Source organism: Alexandromys fortis, unplaced genomic scaffold (assembly GCF_014885135.2).
Source record: "Alexandromys fortis isolate MF-2015 unplaced genomic scaffold, M_Fortis_MF-2015_v1.1 scaffold_3, whole genome shotgun sequence".
In the NCBI taxonomy this organism is placed as follows: domain Eukaryota; kingdom Metazoa; phylum Chordata; class Mammalia; order Rodentia; family Cricetidae; genus Alexandromys; species Alexandromys fortis.
Window position 1 is genome coordinate 19,494,894 of NW_026067909.1, and position 23,316 is coordinate 19,518,209.

Below are 23,316 nucleotides of genomic sequence, written 5' to 3' on the forward strand. Positions count from 1 at the left end.
CCCACCCGACTGCCAAAGGGCTTGGCTCTTTCTAGCATTTTCTTCTCTGGTTTTCCTTAGCTGTTTCTTGAAGCCTGGAATGCTTGCTTTGTCCTAGGCCGCATGCATGGCCATTCAGTTCCACCAGGGGGCACCTGTGCCTCAGTCTGGGTTGGGAGATAAAGTGTTCTGTTACACCCTCAGTCTGGCTGTGGTTTATGGCTTTCTAACCAGGGTTGCAGAGTATGCTAGGAGGGACAGGGGTGCCGAACTGTTTCTGGGACCAAGTAGCCTTCTATGGACTGGGCTGCGTTCTCTACAGCTTCATCTAAGTGCTGTTACAGGGTGGTTACCCTGAAGCCGAGGAGAATGTAGGAGATCAGGTTCCTGAGGGTTCCTCAAGTCAGCTCTCTGCCTTTTCTTCCTGGCAAGGTGACAGAGGTAGATTGCCTATGGCACATGCCCAGAGGTGCTAACAGTCACCAGGAATATGGCATGTATCTGCTAGGATCCTTTCCACAGCCACCTTAGCCCTCCTAGCCCCAGTTTTAAGAGGAGAGAGACCTTGGAGTGGTGCGGTGACCAGGTTGCACATGGAGGTAAGACTTGGTTTAGATCCACACAGTCGCAGCGCAGCAGGGGTCCAGCACCATGCCTTTGTGGTGCTAGAAGTCTCCAGGACACACAACTTCAGTCTGATTTATTGCCCTTCACTCCCAGCTGTGTTTGAGTTGCCTGGCAGGAGCTGGGGCTGGGTGCACAGGATGTCAGGGAGCCGGATGATGTCAGCAGCTCTTCGGGAATAAGTTGCAGATCTCATTGTAGCAGTTAAGTCCCCTGCTGTGGGTTGTACCAGAGTGGTGGCAGCTGGGGTGGAGGATGAAGACAGGACTTGGAGAGCCACGTGGTCTGGTCACTGCACGAGGCATCCTGGTTCTCTTCCCTCCCTTTGGGCTCATAACTGAGAAGGCAGCACACACTGCCACAGGCCCTCCCTACCTCCTGCGAAATATTTACCACATCACATAGGCCTCTTGCTGTACCACAACAGTGACAGGCCCTGGGGACAGAATGTGGCTGGAAGAGATATGGTCTAGAGACTGCTTCACTGGCTGGGGAGAGCTTTGGAATGTCCTAGCTCTGAGGCAGGGATGCTGCTTGGTCATCTCAGGGACTGCCTGTTGGCTTTCAGCTTCTTTGACTTGTTGTGAGAATACACTAGGATTAGCTTGTGCACAGGGTACTTCAGAGGTTGTCCAGTAACACTTAGGGAAGTGGGCAGGAAGATAGGGGACCGAGGAGTGGGAGGGTCACATCCTACTTTGTTCCACTGGGCTGTGATGTAGAATGGAGTCCCCAAGACAGCCCAGGTCACAACAGGGCTACCTCGGCGACTGAGGGACATGTTTGCCATGAATTTCCTAGTGGAGGAGCAGTGCTGGCCTGGGGACCTGGGGGTCAGACCCTCCAGCTGAGCCTACAACTTGACCAGCGCCATAAGGAATGATATACTGTTTCTACATGGCTGTGTGACCAAGCGGGTCTTGTTGGGATATTCCACGCAGGCCCACAAAGCTTGTGAGTTTTATTGTGTGTGTTCCTATATGGGGATCAGAGGATGACGTCAGGTCTTCCTCAGTCATTCTCCACCTTACTTTTTGAGACAGGTGGGGCCTCTCACTGAACCTGAGCTCACTGAGGTAGACCACCTGGCCAGGGAGCTCTAGGGAGCCTGTTTCTGCCTCCTCAGTGCGGGGATTTGAGATGCTCGCTGCTCAGCCTAGATTTTTGTGTGGGTGCTAGGGATCTGAACTCGGATCCTCATGATTGCATGATAAGCATTTTGCTGACTCAGTCCCACAAACAGTTTTCTAAAGATTCCTTTTTATTAAACTTTTTGGTGTGTGTGTGTATGTGTGTTTTTCCTGTAAGATAGGCTGTGGAAGCTTTGATGCCACTGGGAGGCAAACTAAAGAGCTCTTACAAGAAAGACACCTGTGGGGGATAATGGCCGCCTTGGATCCCTCTTTCTAGTTACACCCTCATAGCTCCCTTTGATGGCCCCCTTCCTCCCGTTCTGTGTGAGTGAGTGAGTGGCAGACCCTGTTTCTGGGTTCCTAGCTCTATGTGACTGTACCGTTAGAACAGAGGCCTGTGGCTGGAGAGATGGCGCTGATTCCTAGTGTATACTGCTCTTACAAGTGAGCAGCGTGCAGTTCCAGTACTCACATCGGGTGACCCTCCAGTTTCAGGGGGTCTGACTCTGTACATTTCCACACAAAGACATGCCTATACAAACATAGCTAAAATGAAAAAAACAAAAACAAAAACAAAAAAACGCCAAATGGAAGCCTGGGCGGACAGGGGTGTTGTAGGAAGGGCAATTACTTAGCAGACTTTTCTAGAATGATGGTGCCCCTAGCTCCCTGTTCCCCTCCCAGCGTGTTCTAGTGACCCCTCTTTGCTTTCCCAGAGTTGGCTGCTGTGGACGGATCACTGATACCTGTGTGCCTGAAGTCTTCATGACCAAGACACAACCTATCCCTGGGTTAGACCTGGTGGCTCCTTCCCCTTGCCTGTAGTCAGGGAACCTCTAGAGAATGTCTTAGTTGAAGGGAATTACTTAAGCCCTAGGAACATACCCAATCCTCTTCTCCAATTCCTCGGTTTGAAGGTTAGCTGAAAATATCTGAGCTGGGATTTCTAACTGTTGTGAGGAATAAAAAGCCTAGTGGGTGAGGATTGGCTGGGTGCTCCTTTATGCTAGGCTCTGGTGGGGGCAGGGTACCAGTGCCTTTCTAGCCAGCAAGTCTTGCACTCTGGAGGGGAAGATGTGTTTGGATGAGGGATGGAGAAGGTGGAAGGAGGGAAAACGAGGGTCTCTTTGGCTCAGGTGTGCAGCCTGAGATTATGGTGGCTACACAGGACTCAGTAAGTCTCTCATCAGAAGGATCTGGAGGGTGGGGCCCTGGACACAACAGACTGCAGTACTTAAGTTCTTGGGAAATAGAAAAAAACATTATTTACAAAGAATATATTAAAAATACACTTGAGAAATAAACTCCCACACAGGTGTGTGCTGCCTTGTCATTCTTTCGTGGCCTCAGAGGCCAAGGAGAAAGCCGACCCCGCTGGTCACTGCTCCCCAGAGGGTGGGAACCCCTCTGGATACTGGAGTCTTTGCTTAGAAGGATTGGTTGATTCGAGGCTCTGTTGAGTGTTGGCTCTTGGAGGAAGCAGACAGGCTGTCATGGCCCCAGGGGGAAATAGGAACTGGCCTGCTGCTGCAGGGCCCAGGAGTTTTTCCAAAGGACCTTGGCCTCTGTCCAGGTGCTGGCTGAGGTGGAAATAGGGGTGGTGCTCCAAGTGGCAAATGCTCCTCAGGACAGAAGGGCCCTGCTTGGCCTTTTGTTGCTGGTTCCAAGGTCTGTGAGGTGAAAGGACACATGTCAGAGCATAAACATGGGCACCGTGGAGGGGAACCAGGGATGCGGGGGATGTATGCAAGGATGCTTTGGGCTCAGTTTGGGAAAGCTGCCGTCCTGTGCCTGGAAGTTATCAGTGCTAAAGGCACGGCGGGTCTGAAGGGTGTGACTGTCTCGAGCCCTCAGGGGTCTTTGTGTGTGTGTTATGGGAGTACACGTGTGCACTTGCCTGTGGAGCTCAGAGGGCAGTCTCGGGTGTCACTCTGGAGGCACCTTCTACTTTCTACTGGAGACAGGGTCTGCCATTGGCCTGGGACTTTGCCACATAGGCTAAGATAGCTGGCCAGCAAACTTATAGGGGCTGCCTGTCACCGCCTCCCATCACACCACGGCTAGGATGGCAAGTGCCTACCACGACACCCACTTGTTTTTGTTGTTATTGTTGTTTTAAATATGGATTTTGGATGTGGAACTCAGGTCTGCCTGCTTGTAAGTCTCTGCTATACTGGCAGCTCTCACCCCAACTCTCGCAGGTATCTTTCTCGGTGCCTTTTCACGATGGAATTTTCCAGGATGGCTTTAGGATTAACGAGTCTTCTGCAATTTGCCCAGGTGGCTCCATTATCTAAATTGTGGGGTTGGATGGGATGGGGCGGGTGTGGGGTTGCTTGTTTGTTTGTTTTTTTTTTGAGACAGGGACTTGCTATGGCTCTTTGGTTGGCCCAGAACTAGCTTGTAGACTAGGTTCACCTCAGACTTGTGACTCTGCCTCTGAAGTGTCCCGGTGACAGACCTAGCTTAGTCTTCCCCTTTATATGAAACAAGAGGCTAGGAGGCGCTATTATGGACACTGGAGAGGCCGGGGCCCCAGGGCTGGATGCAGGTCCTGGGTGCCAAGCACCATGCAGGGGCAGACTCACCTCTTACAGTCTCTGGGCCACTTGCAGGTCATAGTCGCTATCAGAGGAGTTGTCAGGCTGGGTGGAAGAACGGTGTAGAGCCCCTTCCAGAGCTAGAGAGAACACACTGATTAAAGAAGTCTGGGGGCTACACAATGCCCCAGGAGCTGAGTGGGTTGCAAGATCACAGAGGTGCTCTGAATTGGTGACAGCCCTGTATCAGTTTTGATCAGACTGGCCAAGTGTTCGCTAATGATGCTAAACTCCAGACCCCCTGGGACTTAATTGTGAGTGCCTGTGAGAAGCCAAGTATTGGAGGCTCCTGTGGACCACTTAATGGCTCTGTCCTGGCTCAGAGAGATCCTAGGGGCTCATTTATCATCCAATTCCTCAAGGCCTGCAGGCAAACAGGCCCATTAGGTCACAGCAAGGCTGGGGTTAATGGCATCTATCCAACTGCATTCTTCTCTCTAGATGAATGTTTCAAGGTCTCCAAGGGACAGCAGAGACCTGTGAAGGCTGTTTTCCTGCCTCCACCCTGCTGGGACCAGCTGTCAAGCAGGCAGTTTCATCCTCTACCCCCTGGAGCCTCCCTTTCCCTCTTCAGACAAGCACAAAACTTCAAGGTTAGCGCTTAGCCTGCTCCCTCCCCCCCCCCCAGCAGCCCCCTAGGGCTCACCTGGGTAAGCTGACAGGTGGGAGTTCCTGGGAGGCGGACTGTATTCGTTGTCCACATGAGAGGTTATCGGGGTCTCAAGCCTTACAGTTGCCGTGTGGCTGCGGTGGAAAGACACTAAACAGACACGGGAGGCCAGTGGCATTGTTAGAACCGAGGTGCCATCCTTCTCGAGCAGGACCCCACAGCCTAGCTTCCTGCCTCCATGAGGTCATGGGAGAAGGGTAGTACTTTTCAACCCTTTCTTTCTCTCTAGGGAGATTCATGCCAGCAGGGGCAGCCTCAGACTGTCAGAGCAGTCTGATTGGTCAAGAGAGCCTCCAGTTGCTCAGTGGATCGTGAAGCTTTTACCTAGCAGGCAGCTGGAACGCGGATGCTAGGGAGACGTACGTGCTCCCGTGTATCAGGAGCTGCAGGCCTGTGTTACTTAAAACCAAACAAAACAGAGAATCTTTTAGAGAGGTTTGGGCCTGGGTATGGAAAGGGGAGAGGAATAGAGTGCATGCTTCTGTCCATTAGTGTAGCTCTGAACACGGCTGGAAGGAGAGAATGAAGGCTAGGGGAGGGCTTGGGCTAGCAGAACAGTATCTTCTAAAGCTGGCCCTCTGAAGTTGTTCTCTGCTTAGCACTAGCTTGACCACGCCTTTGTCATGCCTTCCCACTTTGAAGAGGAGCCACACAAAAGGTTCTTGTAAGTCCTGAACTAAAGAACAGTGCACGGGCTTGCTTAACCCCACTTGACCATGGAATAAATAATCCCCATGAGCATCTGTCGATCATCAAGTTGGGGAAGGCTGCCCCGAGGGTGAAGGCCGTGGGGCTCTGGCCTCTGCTTAAGTCAACCACAAGTCAAGAGAGCAGAAATACCATGGTGTCTGAGGCTCAAGAGGCAAAATGCACAGAACCGCTTGCCCCTAGAAGAAGCCTCAGCCCTCTCTGGTGTGGGTACGTCTGTTGGCCACAGTCACACCTTAGTGAAATGTGGTGGAGAGCTGAGTCCTCTAGCCGCTGCTGGTTCAGTGTGCTCAACAGATTGACTTCTGTGGCCTAAGGCCTAGGGCTGAGGGAGACCCGCCTCTGGGGACACTCACCGTTCTGGTTCACTCCCGTGGGGCCAATCCACTGACGCTGCTTCTTCTGACGGACTGGGCAACAGACAGGAAGCTCATGAGGGCCAGGTGATGATTAACAAGGGGTGGGGGTGGGGGAGGGGAAGGCACAGATGACCTAAAGGTAAGACTGATTGGTACCACAGCTATGGGCCTTCTGCCTCATTTCCTAACTGTCTAGGGAGGGAGACTGAAGCACTGGATGAAGGCAGAAATGATCACAGGGTTTGTTTAGAACCAGAATTGATAACCCAGAGGGCACAAGGGACCCAAGACTGCTTGCCTCTGTTCTCACTCATCTTCCTTTGCCTCTGGACAGTTTCTCTAAGCCCCCTCATTCATAAGGTATGCAGCTGTTCATTCAGTAAATGGGGAAACTGAGGCTCAGATAGAGGCAGCAGCACAGTCAGTGCCATGGGTAGCTGTGGAGGTGGACTTGGGCCACATCTTGTGACATCAGAGGCTGTACTGATAATGTGACCTTTATCAATTGCAGTAGGATTTTGCCTGGTCCAGATAAGGGCCAATCACAGAGTATAATTTGTCCTGACTTTCTGATACTGAGGCAGGAAAAGGCCAGTGGGCAGCAGGGAGCACTGGGTGGAGAAGGAGGAAGGCGGGTTTGGCACCTACATTTCTTCATCAGCTTCTTGTAGATCAGAGGCCCACACATGACCAGCAGCACCACCAGGAGGACAAGGGTCAGGATGATGCTTGCCACAGTGCCTGGGGCCAGGCCTGCTGGGTTTGGGTCTTGGCCTGGACAAGGGAAGTCTTAAATCAGTCTCAGCCCTGGGGAACAACTTAGAGGGCAGCAGATACCTGGATTTCCCCGGTACCTTGGCACCTCCTACCAATCCACCGGTGTGTTCGGAGGGGAGCTGTCTCTCCGGCCGTCTCTAGGAGTCTTTAGTACCCATACATTTGTCTACCATTTATTACCTTCAGTGACCATCAAGCTGCTGTTTGCCACTCTTGGTATTGACTGATAACTTTCCATCTTTCCTATTATGACTAATCATATGACTTATGCAGTCATCTATCTACTCCTTTGTCTGTCTGTCCATCCATCTATCCACTGACCCATCCATCCATTTATACAATTATCTCTCTACTCCTCCACCCGCCCCATTCATGTTACCCATCCATGTACCTATCTCTCTTTTACCCATTATTCAGTTGCCATTCATGTAATAAATATGTCCCATCCACCCCCTGGTTTTCTAGCTTGCACCCTGGCGAACAGGAGCTAGAAGGGCAGAAAGAGTTCTGGCTTCTGCTAGTGGCCTGACAGTGATCTGCTTGGGCCTCGCCTGTTCCACTCATCGTTGCTCTCAGAACCCCATTTTCTGTCCCTTTTCCAGGACCTTTTATCTATCTTTCAGATCCGTTCTCTAGAGATGTGCTCCCTGACCAGGTCCTGGAGGAAAAGCCTCTAACTGTTCTCCACCCACCAAGGGCTGCAGTCAACTCACATGTGACGAACACCCTCTTGCAGGTGTTCGTTTTCTGAAGCTGGTAACACTGAGACAGCTTCCCCTGGGTACAGGCGAGCCCAGAGATGGTCTTGTCAGGATCCAGTGCACGGAAGGAGAGGAGATTGCCACACTGCTGCTCCTGACACAGCTCCTCCCACTGCGCCGGACCCCTGGCCATATTACGGACACACAGAGCAGCCCACTGTGATCCCTGGCGCACTTCAGCGATGCCCTCACACACGCTGCTGCCCCCCACCAGGCGGCTCTGAACCTTGGGCTGGAAACCTGCAGAGGGGAAGTGATGATGAGGTTCAGGGCTGACCTGAGGGCCCTGGCAGTGGTGAGCACTCCAGGGAAGATGCTGTTCTTTTCCCCAGCCATTCCCCTGAGCAAACTCTGGTCCCTAGGACCTCTGGGCAAGTGGTGGCAGCCTTCTCAAGACAGCAGTGGCAAAGAAGCTGACAGGGTGGCCAAGCCTTTTTACTCTCTTGCGGTTCCTTAGGAAGAGGGAGAGCTTTTTAGAAGAGGAAACTGAGACCTGGGAACTAGGAAGCACTGATATACTCCTCGGGTGGGACAGAACCCAGAAATTTTACTGCCTGGAGCCCTGAATCGTGTAGGTAAAGCTTTTGGCAATGAGGCCAAGTGCCTAGTGTATTTATGCCTGCTAACCAGGGTGGTGCTTGGGAATCTGTGGCAGAAGCAACTGTGCTTGGTTTAAAGTCAATACTGAGCTCAACAGCTTAGCTAGTTTCCATGGCAACATCCACCTTCAAAGCCCTAGTGAATCTTCTATTTAGAAGAAACTTCAAAGCAAGACCCTGGGCACGGCTTTTGCAGGTTGTAGCCTGCGTGAGAGCTTGAGAACTCCTAGCTGAGGGGTGGGCGGGACTGGAGCCAGCCATGGGCCTCTCACCCGGGTCAGAGAACCTTGGGGGCTGCTTCTGCCTAGAAGACCAATTTTTATCAGCTGTCCAGTGGAGTAGGCTGTCCTGCTCTATTCCTTATAGTTCAGAGCCACGCATCCTATATTTGGGCAAAAATCCCAAGGACCTGCTGAAATAGCCTTGTTAGGAGCGTGAGGAGTGCTGAGACTCTCTCCAGGTGGCATGGATGGTGCCCGTCTAGGGCCTCACCTTGAGTGGTTCAGGCTTAGAAAATAGGTTCTGGATTGACCCTGCTCGAGGGCAGATCTCAGCTACTGCTCTGTGATACTGGGAGGAAGCCGAGCTGTTTCCTCTTGGAAAAAGAGAGTAACAGTAGTTCCCACCTCCCAGGGTGGGGATGAAAACTGAAGGATGCCCAGCACCAAGTAGTCTGTTAGGAACAGAACCCAGAATGCAGCAGGGCACTTCCGGTGACATGGACCTACCCCTTCCTTGGCTTGGGGTTTATTCTGCCTTGCTGTGAACTGTGATTTCTTCTGGTCTGTCCCCAATCCTGGTTTGGCCCCATAGAAGTCCTACAGGTCAGCATTCCCTCTCTCCCCACTTCAACCACACCAGCACTTATACTCAGGACCCAGGAAGAGCATCCTCTGTAGCTGCACTCTGAACCGGACCTTAGGGACCTCCTATGCCTTACCATCCCTCCAGCTTCCTTTCTGGAGATTTGAAAGCTCCCAATTGGTAAAGGCCACCTCTCCAGTTACCCCAGGCCTTTCCCAAGCCTCAGTCACAAAACCTTGTTTCTTCTTCCTGCTAGGATCCCAGCTGACTCCACTTCTCTGGATGGTGACTCCTTTGAGCTGGCAGGGGTTGTTTTGCTCCATGCCTGAGACGTCCCCTCATCTAACTTGTCCTCTTTTAGAGGAGGCCATGGGCTCAGGCTTCAACTTCTCTTTCATCCCTCTCAGGCCTCTTATAAACTCTGAACATCTATCAGGGGACCCCACATCCCCACTCTAAGGCAACAGATGGCCTGGTGGAGTGTGCTTAGTTTTCAGCTTACCGGAACAGACGACCGATAGCGCCTGGCCGCCCTCCGGGGGCATCGTTTTCTGGAAGCACTGCTCCAGCGAGGCACAGCTCGCATTCTGCACCTCCCATCGAATTGGCAAGGGCTTGGGGCCCTTCAGCTCCTTAGGAGCTGGCGTTGCTGCTGCCTCTGGCTTTGACAGATGTGTCAAGAAAGATCCACACTGCAGAGCGTTACAGATAAGGTTCCCCAGGCCCAGGGGCCTGTCCTTGGCCTCATAGAGGATGGTGCCACCTCTGCTGCCGTTGTAGAATTCCACCACACCAGCGCACCTCAGGCCCTCGTGTCCCGGCACCAGCTGCAGTCTGGGAGGAGCTGGAGGGGAAAGCATGTCTGAGTTTGGATGATTTTCAGAATGCCTTGCTGCTGAGCACCAGCACATGAATACCTGGGAGGCGAGGGTCCCAAACATTGCACAGGACACCCCTGAATCTTTCCCACTGGGATTTAGATGTAACTGGGCCTCTTGGATTTTGTTTGTTTTGGTGACTCAACGAATTTAATTAGGGCCATTTTTAGGGACATGGGTACCTTACCAGTGGCCATAGCACTGAAGAAAATGCCCTCCCCACCTTTAACTGCTTATGCTTCTTCAGGGAGGAGTGAGGTCTCATGGGTCCCTCCTCCCTCCAGTAAGGAGTGTTGACAACCTAATCTCGTGCAGCTAACCACAGCTGCTATGAGTTCAAGGGTGCAATGGCTACGTCATACCTGGTCCCTGGCTCTTTACTGTCTCTATCGGTCCCTTCCCTGTCCTGCCTTCCATGAGGCCCAAGAACCCTCTTACCTGTGGGCTCCGGCATGGTGGTGGGTGGAGCAGTTGTGGGTGGAGGTGTCATCCTTAGGGGCTCTGCAGTGAAACACACAGACAAGGGTGGGAAGTGGGGAGTGGAGAGAAGAAGGTGGGGGGGGGGACCTGGAGAGCTGGCAATGTGACAACACAGGGCTGTGACCTTAGTACCACTTGTTGGTAAGCTAACTTGTCCCCTCCCCCGTTCTACCTCTCAACTCCCTGAGAGGTGGCAGTCCCACATATCCCAGACAGAAAAATGGAGGCCCAAAGGACAAGGTTGGCATTTTGTCAGAGCCAGATCCTGCTTCTCAGTCTTGCCAGCCACTTGCAGCACCTTCTGGCTTACCCCTTACCCAGTCCTCTCTCCTGTCCACAGCCAGGGCACTGTAACCTGGGAAGCCCTCTTCATCCCGTTACCCTCCCAGGCCTCAGCCCAGGGTGCCTGCCACACAGCATCACACACCTTGGCAGATCAGGGTCAGTGGAAGGCACTTGGCTGGTGAGTTTCTGCTGCAGTTGGAGAAAGACCCCAGGGGTCCATGACAGAGGATCTGGTGCTGGGATCTGTTCAATAAAGAGAAGCAGCCGAGGGCCAAGGGGTCACCACATCCCAGCTGCTGGCACACTCCAGAGGCTTGATGGGGATTTCTCCAGAGGTCCTGCTTCCAGCTCCAACTGGAACTGCACACAGTGCTCCACAGGCCTTCCATCTGAACCTCCAGTTTACCCTGACACTTGGAGTTGAGGCCACTTAGTGTCACCTGGAGACCTGGAGAAAGAAGTAGTGGGGTTTGTCAGGTGATGGAGGAAGAGCTCTCCTCAGGGGCTCAGCTCTTGCTTCCCCTTCTGAGTTTCCTCTTTTAGAGCACCACAGAGGCTTCCTAGAGTCAGGCAGGGTGCTATGTTGGCCCTATGTGGTGGCTCAGATTTCTGAGCTAGAGGGAACCCTGGGGCTGTGGACAAGATGTTCTCAGCACTTTCTGTCCAACAAAATCCTACCAATCTTGGAAATTCAGTTTCAGTAGGCCTGAGTTGTGGCCTGATGTGTGTGTGTGTGTGTGTACATGTGTGTCAGGGATCAGAAGTCAATTTTTAGTGTCGTTCCTCAGGAGCTAGCTGTCTATCTTGTTTTGTGAGACATGGTACCTCACCAGGAGCTGGACTTGCCAATTCAGCCAGGCCTGCTGGCCAGCAAGCCTTGGGAATTTGTCCATTTCTTCCTGCCTAGCAAGGATTACAAGTGTCCTGATTTTTTTTTCTTTCTAATGTGGGCTCTGGGAATTGAACTCAGGTCCTCATGCGCAGGCACTTTACTAGACCGAGCCATCTTCCCAGCTCTTTTTCCCAACATCTTCTGTTTTAACATTTAAAATTAATTGTATTAGCTGGGTGTGCTGGTGCACGTCTGTAATTCCATCACTTGGCAGGTGGAGGCAGGAGAAATAGGAGTTCAAGGTCATTCTCAACTACGTGGTGAGTCTGAGGACAGCCTGGGGTGCAGGAGAGTCTGTCTCAGTGAAGCAAAACATGAAACATCGGTTTTCTGGAGGCACAGTTTTCATGCAGTGGAGCACACTCATTTTAAGGGTTCTGCTCTGTGAGAGCTGACAAGCATCTGCAACCACACAGCCACCCTGTGACCCAGATGCAGCGTCTGTCCATCATCTGGACACTTCCTGCTTGCTCCCCAACAGCTAGTTCATTTCCCTGACTCTGGCCTCAGGCAAGGACTGCCCTGCTATCTGCCATGAAAGATTGGTCTTCTCCAGGGTCACACAATTGAACTGAACCACAGAGCATCATTTGCTAGGGTCTCTTGTCCTCTACATGTATTTGAAGCTTATGTGTGTTCCTGTGTGGATCAGTAATTCATGTCTTTGTGCTGTGTGCATAATAATATTTCATTGTGTGAGTCTTCCCCCATTTCTTTTCTATGTATCTTGTGGATTGTTCCGTTGGCTGTGAATCAAACTGCTGATAAATTTACATGTGCAGGCCAGCATGTGGGCTTGTGTTTCCATTTCTCTTGGGTTAATACCTTACAGTGAAATTCTTAGGTTCTAGGCAGGCTTTTGACTTTGTTACTTTATAAAGATCCATGATGGGAGAGGAGTAGATAACATCTAAAGGTGACCTCGGAACCCATGTAAAGTGCTCCGAGGACCATTAGATGTTAGAATCCACAGATGCTTATGTTCCTCATGTAAAATGTCTGGGGCCAGGCAAGGTGGCACATGTCTGTCGTCCCAGCACCCAGGAGGTGAAAGACAGAGGATCAGGGGCTCAAAGTCATTCTTGGTAAGTTTGAGGCCAATCTGGGTCATATAGCTTTCAAACAAACAATCAAACAAACTCACAAATAAACACGCAAACAAGCTGCCCCCCCCAAGGGGTGATGGGACTGGAGGTGTAGCTTAGTGGTGGAGTGTGTGTTTGGTTTGGACTTTGTGTGTGTGTGTGTGTGTGTGTGTGTGTGTGTGTGTGTGTGTGAGAGAGAGAGAGAGAGAGAGAGAGAGAGAGAGAGAGAGAGAGAGATTCTCTGTGTGGCCCTGGCGGTCCTGAAACTGACCCTGTAGACCAGGCTAGCCTTGAACTCAAGAGCTCCGTCTGCCTCTGCCCCCAAGTGCTAGGATTAAAGGTGTGTGCCACCACTGCAAGGCTCTACTTTTTCTTATGTTTGAAAACATCTAAACATATCCTCCCAGAATCTCTTTGTACACACACGGGGGTGGGGTGGGGTGGGGTGGGGGGACACACAGAGAGACAGAGGACATAGTATCTGTGGCTCAACCAAGTAAAGATCAAAAATGAAGAAAGGCTGGGCAGTGATGGCACATTCCTTTAATCCTAACACTCGGGAGGCAGAGGCAGGCAGATCTCCGTGAGTTTGAGACCCAGCTTGGTCTACAAGAGCTAGTTCCAGGACAGCTAGGACTGTTACATTGAGAAATCCTGTTTCAAAAAACAAACAAACAAACAAACAAACAAAAAAAGAAGACAATCTGGAGAGACGGTTCAATGTTTACAATGCTTACCTTGCATGCAAGAAAACCAGTGGTCTCCAGAACGCAAAAAACAAAAAAACAAAACAAACAAACAAACAAAAAAAAAAAACAAAAAAACCCAGACATGGTAGCAGGCCCTTGTAATGATAGCATTGTGGAGGCAGAGGCAGGCATGCCCGAGACTCACTGGCCATATTAGCTTACTAAGCTCTAGGCCATTAGGGAACCAATCCTGTCTCAAAAAATATGGCCAGTGTGAGGAAAAGCACTCCCCCACTCCACCCCGACACACACACACGCAGTCAGGCCTGTCTGCCCTGGATTCATTTCTTTCTTCATGCCTTTCTTGTCAGTGTTCCCTGAACACAGTTTTGCACAGGGTTAGGATTCTAAATAATCTAGAGATGACAGATGTGTAGAGGATGTGTAGGTGGGAGGCAGCCACTCTACCCTTTGGTTTGTTGTTATGCACTGGGATAGAACTCAGGGCCTTGAGCATGGTAAGCCCCATACTCCACCTGAGTAGTAGTGCAACCTAACCCAGCTTTTCCCACAGCCTGTCTGAAGTGTCCATGACCACGGAGGACCAGAGAGGAAATAAGACTTTGTGAGGCACATTTGTGGATGGGTACGCTTCCTGCCCACAGACTATGGCGGGGGGCATGCTAGCTAGATTCACATGGTGCTTTATGGCCACAGAGGGTGCCCCCTGAACACGTACTAGCACGCTGATGGCTCAGTGTTCGCAAGAGATGGGGTTCATAGTGATGGAGGAGGCAGCTTTTGAATAGGCAGATCTTCACGTAGCCCACGATACTGCTGCCTGGCTCTCTCCCCGCCCCACTTCTCACGGTCTTCCTTACCTGAGTCATCCAGTCGGGACTGACCATGGCAGAAAGCAACTGTGGAAAGGAGAGAAGGAGGTCAGAATGTGAATCCCCTCCCCCCTTTCCCTCAGCTCCAAGGGCCTGCAGTGGCCCTGGCTGGCTGTGCCTCCACCCCACTGCTGAGGAGATTCCACGGCAGGGATTGTCATGAAGTGGTTATGGAATCCATTTTGTGGGCTGCAGCCATCGATTTTCTCTTTTAAACATTTATTTTCTCAATGGATACCCAAGTAGAATTGATTCATGTACCACATGCATGACCTCCATCCCCATCAAGTTACACGCCAGCTTCATTGCCCACAGGGACTTCTCGCTCTGCCTGTCCCTTATAGTGATTCCTCTTCTTAAAAAGGAAATGGAGCAGAATACAGGACAGTACAACACGCCGGCATTGGGAGGGCGTGAACTGCTTTGGGGACAGCAACGTTGCGGACATGGCTTGGTCAGGAAAGAGTTTGTCTTGCAAGCACAAGGGTGTTTGTTCAACTCCAGAGCCCATGTGTAAAACCAGACATTGGGCATGCCCTTGTGATCCTAATCTTAATTCTGGGGAGCTAGAGACAGGCGGATACAGTTTGGCCTCAGGAAGATGCGGGGAAGAAGCTTAGCTACAGGGCAAGAGAGAAGGCAGGAACCCTTTGCTCTTCCTCACCTCTGACCTCTCTCTCAGTCCTCTTTCTTTCTGGTTCTGGCTCCCCCATGGGGACTGGGAAAGCCACCATTAGAGAGTCACTCACTTGGCCAAATCACGAGGGCTGAAGTGCTTAAAGTGGTGGCTACGGGGAAAGGAGACGCTTAGGTCTGCCCTTTGCTCCTGTGTGACGCAGGGCTGATTTTCAGTCCTAGAGGTGCTCTGGGTTTGAGGGTCTGCTCTGTTGTTTCTGCCTGTGGGCATGGGAAGCACGTTCTCCTATCTTAACCCTTGAAACCTCAGTTTCCCCATCCACAGTGTGGAGGCTATGCTGAGAGATGGAGCTGGACCCCTCTATGTGAAGAGCTTAGCCTAGCGCCTCCCAAGCCCGTCTCAGTGTTCATAGACGGGGTTACTGCTGTTTGGGTGGGGCAGGTGTGGCCACAGACCTCTGGGGAGCTTTCCCAGTGGGAGGATTCAGAGGGCTTGCTTCGGAAACGCAGAGGGCAGGTCACAGGGCTCTTAATCTGCTGCACTCATTCTGAGTATCAGACACTTGGCTAGAGATAGTCAGGGTCTAGGTTGTTGTGGCCTCTGGCTAGCTCTCAGCTTCTCAGCAGCCACTCCCAGGTTTCCCGTTTGGAGATCCAGAGACTACCATGCTTGAACTCCTGACCCTGAGCAGCCAGACTTAGAAACCCCTGGACAGGGCTGGGTTTGAGGACCCCAGGCCCCACGGCTAGACACCACACAGGCAGCATTGGTCCTGCTCAGAAAATTTCCTTAGGAAAGTCAGAAGAGCTGACGCCAGCCGCTGTCCTAAGAAGGAAAGCAGGGTAAATGGGGTGGTTAAGCAAGCCTGGTGACCTGAGTACGACGTCGGATGAGCTGGCACTCATCTGCAATCCCAGCACGCCCACGGCAAGAGCAGCAGACACAGAATCGCTCAGCAACTTGGGGTCCAGCTTGCCTGGAGTTCACAGCGCAGCAGCAGAAAATGAGAGGCGTCACCTCAATAAGATGGAAGGAGAATTGATTCCCAAAAGCTGTCTTCTGACCTCTGTGGCACGCGCACACGCGCGCGCGCGCACACACACACCAATAATAAGGAAAGTGATTTGTTGAATTTGATAAGAGAAGGTAGCTGTGGATTCCAGGGTGTGGCTCATTCTGTTTGGTCCTCACATGAACCATGTTTTCCCTTCTCTCTCCATCACCCTCACTATTACCATGACCTCTATCGTCATGTAACTACTATTATTATCACCATCAGTACTCTCATGGCCGCCACCTCCGTCTCTGCCAGCATCCCATCATTACTACCGCCATCATCCCCGCTGTCACCGTGTGCACCATCATCACCATCACTATCACCGTTGTTATCACATTACCTCTATCACTGCTGCCACCACCATCACTTGGCCACTCTTGCCATTACTACTACCCTCATCTCTGCCACCATCGCTGTCATCATCCCTTCGGTCATCAGCATCTTTAGTTTTAACTCTTCTGGGAATTTTTCAATTGAATCTTTCAATTCTGTCCACTATGCCATTTGATAGGTATGATTGGTTTGGTTCCTGTTTGGTAGAGGAAACTGAGAGAGGTGAATATTTTACCCATACAGCTAGTGGCCAAGAGGCTGGGCTCTCCTCCTAGGCCAAACTGTCTGCTGTGCTTTGTTACATCAATTCCTGCGTGTTTCGAGCAGTCAAGATAAACCACGGCTAGACTGAATCTGCTGGGTGATGCTGGCAGCTCTCTGAGCTCAGTTCACTGGTCTATAACGTGATGAAGCTCAGTTCCATAATCCTCACTTTCCTCTTGGCCTAACGGTACATAATCTCCAGCCTGTGTTTCTAACGAGTCTTAAAGGCGTCTGGCAGAGCAAGACTCGCGGCATGCTGATTCTTTGCCTGTCCACAACCCATTTTCATTCATTTGCCACTCTCACAGGAACCCACGAACACGCTCCTAGGCCTGAGTCCCGCAGGCTGTGCTCAGCATCTCCTTGACCTCCTCTGGAGCCACACTTCACCTCTGCCCAGTTCCCTCAGAAACTCCTGTAGCCAACCCCAACCCAGGACTCTGCTTGTAGACCCTAGAGACTGCAGGGTCATGGGGCATGGAAACATTACCCCATCTCATCCTCTGCCACCCACACCTCTCCTCCAAGCTGCTGGAACAACACCTAAGGATTGCAAGGCTTTTTCCTTCCCTGCCCAACATCCTGCAGGCTCCCACAATGCAGGGCTTGAACTGAGCAAGCCCAGACAAAGACCTTGGCCAAAGAAGCCACTGTTCCTAGCTCAGTCTCTTGTCTCCATTGATTAAATCCAATAATTTTGAGCCTGCCTGAGCTGACAGGGCTCAGAAAGGGTCAGAGGAATCCCTGAGAGCTGCTCTGAGGTATCTCGTCCTTCCTTCTGCCCTGAGCAAGCCTATGATGCTCGCTGTGGTTTCTTGTGCTGCATCCACAGGCTGCATCTCCCCACTAGTGAGTTTTATTAGCTCCAGGCAATGCTTAACGGTTTTCTTTTCTTCTTTCCTTTTTTTCTGGAGTGGAAGGGGGAGGGTGCAACTTTTAAGACTTCTTTTACTTTGCTTTTAAAATAAATCTGATGAAGCTTCAGATGGTTTTGAAAATCAGGCCGTGGGCTGTGACGCCATCACCAGGGCCTCGGCCAACAGTCTCTACTTTTATCTTTTCATTTGCTGGAACTGAGGGGTTCTGCTTTCTCCCTGTGTCTCCTGAGACCTGGATGAGGCACATGATGCTGTCTCCAGCGAGACACACACATTCCCGGCCTGAATGGGATGCATCCGGATTATCAATAGCCCCCTAGGACTGCAAGTTGTCTTGTAAAGACCTGTTTGCCAGGAATTTTAAGTATTTTCTGGATTTCGGAATGGCTGACACATGTTCATGGCCCTCTGCAATGGATGCCTTACTGGTGGCCAGGCTGTCACAGTTCACAGGGCTACCCTGTAAGGCACTCTGCAGGACAGAACCTGACTCACGGCAGCTGGCGGCAAAACTAAACTCAGCCCTCTGCCTCTGACCCGTTCAGAGGTCCTGCCTGACGTTTTCAAGCTGGACATACTGGTTTAGCATCTGGTAGGCACTGGGAGTCAGAGGGAGGGGCTGGAATCTTGGCAATAGCAATAGTAGCTTTTTATTATGATAGGCCCCTTGCCAGCGATCTTCTCTCATGAAGACCCAGTTCTTGCCTAAACCTAAAGCCTCAAATGAAGATGCTACTATCTTGTTCCATAGAGCAAGATAACTTAGAAATCGGGATCACTGTGTATGGGGTAAAGAGGCCACCTGATTTCTAAGTTACATGAAAGTGACAGGGGGGGGGGGTTCCTCACTATTCTTTTTTCTCTTTCCTTTTCTATCTCTCTCTGTCTTTCTCTCTCTCTTCCTTTCTGTCTTTGCTTCTTTCTTTCTTTCTTTTTTCTTCTGAGACACGTTTTTTTTCCCCTCTCTGTGTAGCACCTGGCTGTCCTGGAACTTGATTTGCAGAGTAGACTGGCCTTGAACTCAGAGATCTGCTTGCCTCTGCCTCCTCAGTGCTGGGATTAAGGTGTGCTCCGCTCTACCCAGCTAAAACCCACTTTTCTGGAATACCAAACCTAAACAAACATTTATCAGTGGGGTTGTCCCTCATTTGATTCTGTCAAAGCTTTCTGGAAACAGAGGTCAGAGAGAGCCAGGATTTGGGGTCTCGGATAGAGTACCCAATGACACCTTTGGTTATAGCTGATGCCTTTTGCTATGACCTGTGTGCACACACTACCCCAATACCTGCCCTTCCAGGAGCAACCTGGGAGATGGAGCATGCACAAAGGGTGGAGGGTTTAGATGGGGCAATAATCTCACCATTTTGCTTGTCCCTGACAGCCTCCCCCTTCTTTGTGTGTGTGTGTGTGTTAGAGAGAGACGGGGGGGGGGGTGTTTTATGTAGCCCAGGTTAGCCTAGGCCTCATTATGTCTCAGAGGATGGCCTTGAAACTCCTTGATCCTCTTGGCTTCCTCACTCAAGTGCTGGGATTGCAGGTGTGCTGACCTTCACATATTTCAAAGCTCAGCGCTGCAGTCTGATCTTGCCGTAACAGCCCTATATAAAATGGGCAGGGTTTGCCTCCACATTCAATTTCCCACGTTTGGGAAAACCAAAGTTCCGAAAGGAAGATGACTTGGCCAGAGTCACTTACTTAGCTGGAGGTAAGCAGCACTGTGCGTCACACCCACTATCTGACACAGAATGCGGGGCTCCTCTGGGTCCCCGATAGCCCAGGTGTCCCTGCAGGAGCGGGCATGTGTTCTGTGACCCAGCGCTGCCCCCAGGCCTCTTCAAGATATAAAATGAGATGTCTACATTTGGAGAGCTTCTGGATTCTGGAGCACATCTGGCTAGAGATCAGGATGAGAACTCATAGTCCCAGAGAGACAGTTCTGTCCTCCTATCTATAGGACAGAAGCTTGTCCTCCAGGAGCCTCCGTGGTCTCCCTCTCTCATTCCCTCCACTGGACCTGCGGAGCCAAAGGCCCTCTGCAGGGTCCCCCAGGCCCACCCGGTGGCAGGCTTGCTCACTGCCCTTGCCTGTGTGTGAACATCTTCTCTTTTTGTAAGACCTCCCTTATCTATTGCCAACCCATGAATGCCCTTCTAGCACCAACAGACAAATACTATCTTTGTCTCAGACCCACCAGGGCAGAGATCTTGTCTCTTCGTTCTCTGTGTATTCAGCACAAAGTAGGTACTCAGCCAGTGTTTGTTTCTGGATGAATCCCCAGAAACTACTGCTATTATCCTTTGAAGCACAGCTACAGGCTTCTGGTGCTCTGTTCTGTTTGCTGGTTTTTGAGGCAGGTTACACACTGTGTAACCCAGGCTGTCCTGGATCTTGTGACCTTTCTGTCTCTGTCTCCTGAAGTCTGGGATTACCATCATGCCCAGCTTAACCCTGTGTTTTAGATGAGGAGACCAAGGGCCAGAGACGTTCTTGTCACTCTGGGTGACTAAAAAGAAAGAAAATTAGATCCTCCTTCCCTGCCCTGCACGCCAACTGCACACATGTACATGCATACACATAAACACAGAGCACCGAATCGGTGCTCCTCGCTGTCCAACTGAATTCTTGTCCTGGTCACTCTAGGAGATCATCTGACTTCTTGATGGAGCCATGCTGAGTGACCACAGGGCTAGTACCAGCCCCTGGCTTCCAGGATCAGCCAGGGTTCTGATCCTTTGTGCTTAGAGCCCAAGACATCCTTGACTATGTATCCTGGGACAGCAGCTCACAGCCTGCTCCTGGCTAACACATACCCAGCCCCTAGGGCTCTTCTTTCCCCGTGGCATTTACCTCTACCTAGGTCGCTCTCCCCTCCTTTCTCTGCCTAGCTGGTTCTTCTTATCACTTGTGTCTCAGGGTGGCAGAGGTCATGTCATCCTCTTCAAAAGGTCCTGTGCCTGCACAGCCAGGTCTCTATGCTGAGTGAGGGGCCCTCTCTTGTGCCTAGGCTTCCAGTCAGTCTCCTCTGAGCTGGGCAGGCCACCGGCCGGGATGTCTGCCTTGGCTCCTGCTGCTGTAAGAAGCTGAGTATCTAAGAGATGCTCAAAACAAGTGTGTAGATGGATGAGTGAGTGAGTGAACATGTTCGTGAAGAATCGGGGAGAAGATCTGTGTGTGACGAGTACCTAAGACCCCTCCCGACTCTGTCCGGCCTTGCCTTGCTTCTGGATGACTCTGATGTCTATTGTGCGCTACCTCCACTACGTGCAGGCTAGACCTACCGAGAGTCAGTCAATTCTTTTAACCATATGGTCCTGTTTCTACTTCCTACTTCAGTGGAGGAGACTTACCAAACCAGACCATGTCACCCAGCCAAAAGCGACAGAGTGGGACTCAAATTGGTTTTTGGAGTCACTGTGCGGTCTTTCGGGCTGTGCAGTGTCTGAGCCATGTCTCCAAGCCACGTCATGATTGGGGCTCAGAAAAATTGTAAGAGGGGGCACCATGGGACTGACACTCTAATGTAGCCAGGCTGTACACATCTTCGTTTCTCAGGCTTTGGGGTGTCCCCAGCCCTGTGCCTTGACCTCTGTGTGTCTGCTGATGGAGGCCTCTCCTGTAGCCAGGCTCTGACGTGTGGGAATGGCGTCGGGGACCTATTTCTCCTACGGAGGCAGTGGAGCTGTGTGAGGGCAGCATGTCGGGCCAGGTTCTCCGTGCTGCCTACCATCTACTCCACCTTGGGCTTGTCACTCCTGGGTCTCAGTGTTCCCTCAGCGTAAAATGGGGTGATGGGCCCACATCCTGTATTATTCAGAAGCTTACAGAAAAAAAATGGCTTCAAGAGGATTTCATGAAAGTTAGGCCTGGTGGCAGAGGCCCGTAATTCTAACTCCCGGGGAGACTGAGGCAGCGGAATTGTAAGTTCAAGGCACTCCTGGGATATGGAGTGAGTTCAAGGCCAGCTGGTCATTGTATGGAGAACCTACCTAAAAAAACTGAGGGCCAACGAGACGGTTAAGTGGGGGTAAAGGCTCTCTCTGGCAAGACTGATGAGCCAAGTTCTGTCTTTGGGACCATGGCAGAAGGAGAGAACTGACGCTTGCAAGTTGCCCTCTGACCCAGTGGCACAAGTGCACACACACACACACATACACACACACACACACACATATGCGTGCATGCATGCACACACATGCACAAATAAATGTCTAAAAACATTTTTTAAAAGTAAAAACTGGCAGGATATTGCTCAGTGTTAGCTTGCCTAGCATGTAAGGCCCTGGGTCCAACCTAGAACCATAAAAATAAAATTATGAGCTGTGACCCCTCCCCACCTGCCCCCAGCACCATGAGATTGCTTTCTACCTATAAGTTCTAACTACACACAGAGACCATGTCTTCCCCGACCTCCAAATGATGCCGCTGCGGTGAGGGTGAAGGTTTGCCTCCATCGCTCCTGGACTCTGGGTTCCATGGGGCTGGGGTACCTGTTAGTCTTCTCAGGAGCCCATTCCATGCCCAATGGGGAGCCTGGGTGAATCTAGCCTCCCTGTGTGTGGGTATGAAGCTATAGGGGAGGACTGGCTTGTGGGGTGGTAAAGGCTTGGCTTTTGGGATTCTAGAGACTGAAGAGGGCACAGCAATGTTCTGGTAGTGTCCAGGAAGTGAGTCAAGGATTGTCAAGAAGGCACTTTGTACCTCTTGTTGCAATATGGACAAGGGATGTATGCATGGCCATCCAAGACATGGTAACATGAATGAAGAAGCCACGTAGTATCCAGGAGAGTACACATACAGTTCTCATACATACACACATTAAAAATGTGTGCACGCTCTCTAAAACACACACGCACTCCCATCCAAACTTACACATCCCCACACTCACTTAGCAGCTGTAGGTGAAGACCGAGTATCTGCGGCCTCAGCCCCTTCTCTGCAGAACAGGATGCCATCTCTTCCTCCCTGCCACACTGGCATCCAGCAACCCTCTCCCTGCCACACCTCTTTATACCTCTTTGTACCCCTGCCCCGATGTAGCCACCTTCTGTGTATGGGAAGATCTCATGATCAAGCTGAGAGCCCAGGGCTTGGGCCTCCAGGCCTAACTCCCACAGCACACCTCTGGCTAGTTGAGCCAGCCTCCCCTCTCCTGATGCCACTGATGGCCACCGTCAGAGCCTTGGGTCTAGAGCAAGTTTCAGGAGTGGGGGACTCTTTTAGGATGGACCCAGGGCGCCTGTTTGAGCTTGGTATCCGTTCTTCCGCATCCTCGTGAAGGTACCGGTCTGCCCGAGCATCCTCAACACGAGCTTTCTCCCTCCCTAGAGGTGACCAATCCTGGGCACCACGCTGTAGCCCAAGACCGAGTAACTCTCAACAATACAGAGAATCAGGCTGGGCAATCCTGGGGAAGAATGGGCAAGCAGAGCCCAGCTGCGACTGGGAAGTTGACCTGGGCTCTGGCCCTAAACCTCCCCGGTATTGCACATGGGCCCAGAGTCTGACCTGGGAGGAACTGAGGTCTCCTCCCTGTACCCCACGTTGCTCAGGTATCCTGTCTGGCGGAACCTGGCAGAGACTCACCCAGGGTTCCCAGCAGGTACGCGGCAGCCGGCAGCACTTGGTGGGAGTCCATGGATGCGGCCTTCTACTGCCTCAGCCTCAGTGAGCTTGGTAGTCAGCCTGGAAAGGTGTCTGGCTCAGTGTCTCACTCTCCGGGAGGGAGGGGGCATGAGCAGAGGTGGAACGGGGAAGCAGGCAGGGTGGGCCTGCGTCACTGCTACCTTGTTTGAAGTTGAACTGTCAACTTCCTCCTGGTGAAACCACCTGCCCCAATTTGAATGGAGGCCCAAGCCTGCCGGCTTCCTGCTTGAGATGCTTAGAGCCGTGATAGTGCCCACTGGCCGTGTTCGTGCCTGGGTAGAGCCTGGT

At 51.6% G+C, this 23,316-nt stretch overlaps 1 protein-coding gene across 1 annotated transcript; it reads right to left on the reverse strand.

Annotated features, from left to right (window-relative positions):
- Positions 1 to 10: 10 nt before the first annotated feature.
- Cd5 (CD5 molecule) lies at positions 11 to 23,097 on the reverse strand. Its single transcript, XM_050137280.1, has 11 exons — positions 22,969 to 23,097; positions 14,205 to 14,243; positions 10,800 to 11,105; positions 10,331 to 10,393; positions 9,517 to 9,858; positions 7,564 to 7,851; positions 6,722 to 6,847; positions 6,071 to 6,124; positions 4,983 to 5,096; positions 4,325 to 4,416; positions 11 to 3,406 (listed from the first exon to the last, which is right to left on the reverse strand). The coding sequence occupies exons 1-10, from the start codon at positions 23,018 to 23,020 to the stop codon at positions 4,328 to 4,330; spliced, it is 1,473 nt and encodes a 490-aa protein (XP_049993237.1). The 5' UTR covers positions 23,021 to 23,097; the 3' UTR covers positions 11 to 3,406; positions 4,325 to 4,327.
- Between the last annotated feature and the right edge of the window lie 219 nt (positions 23,098 to 23,316).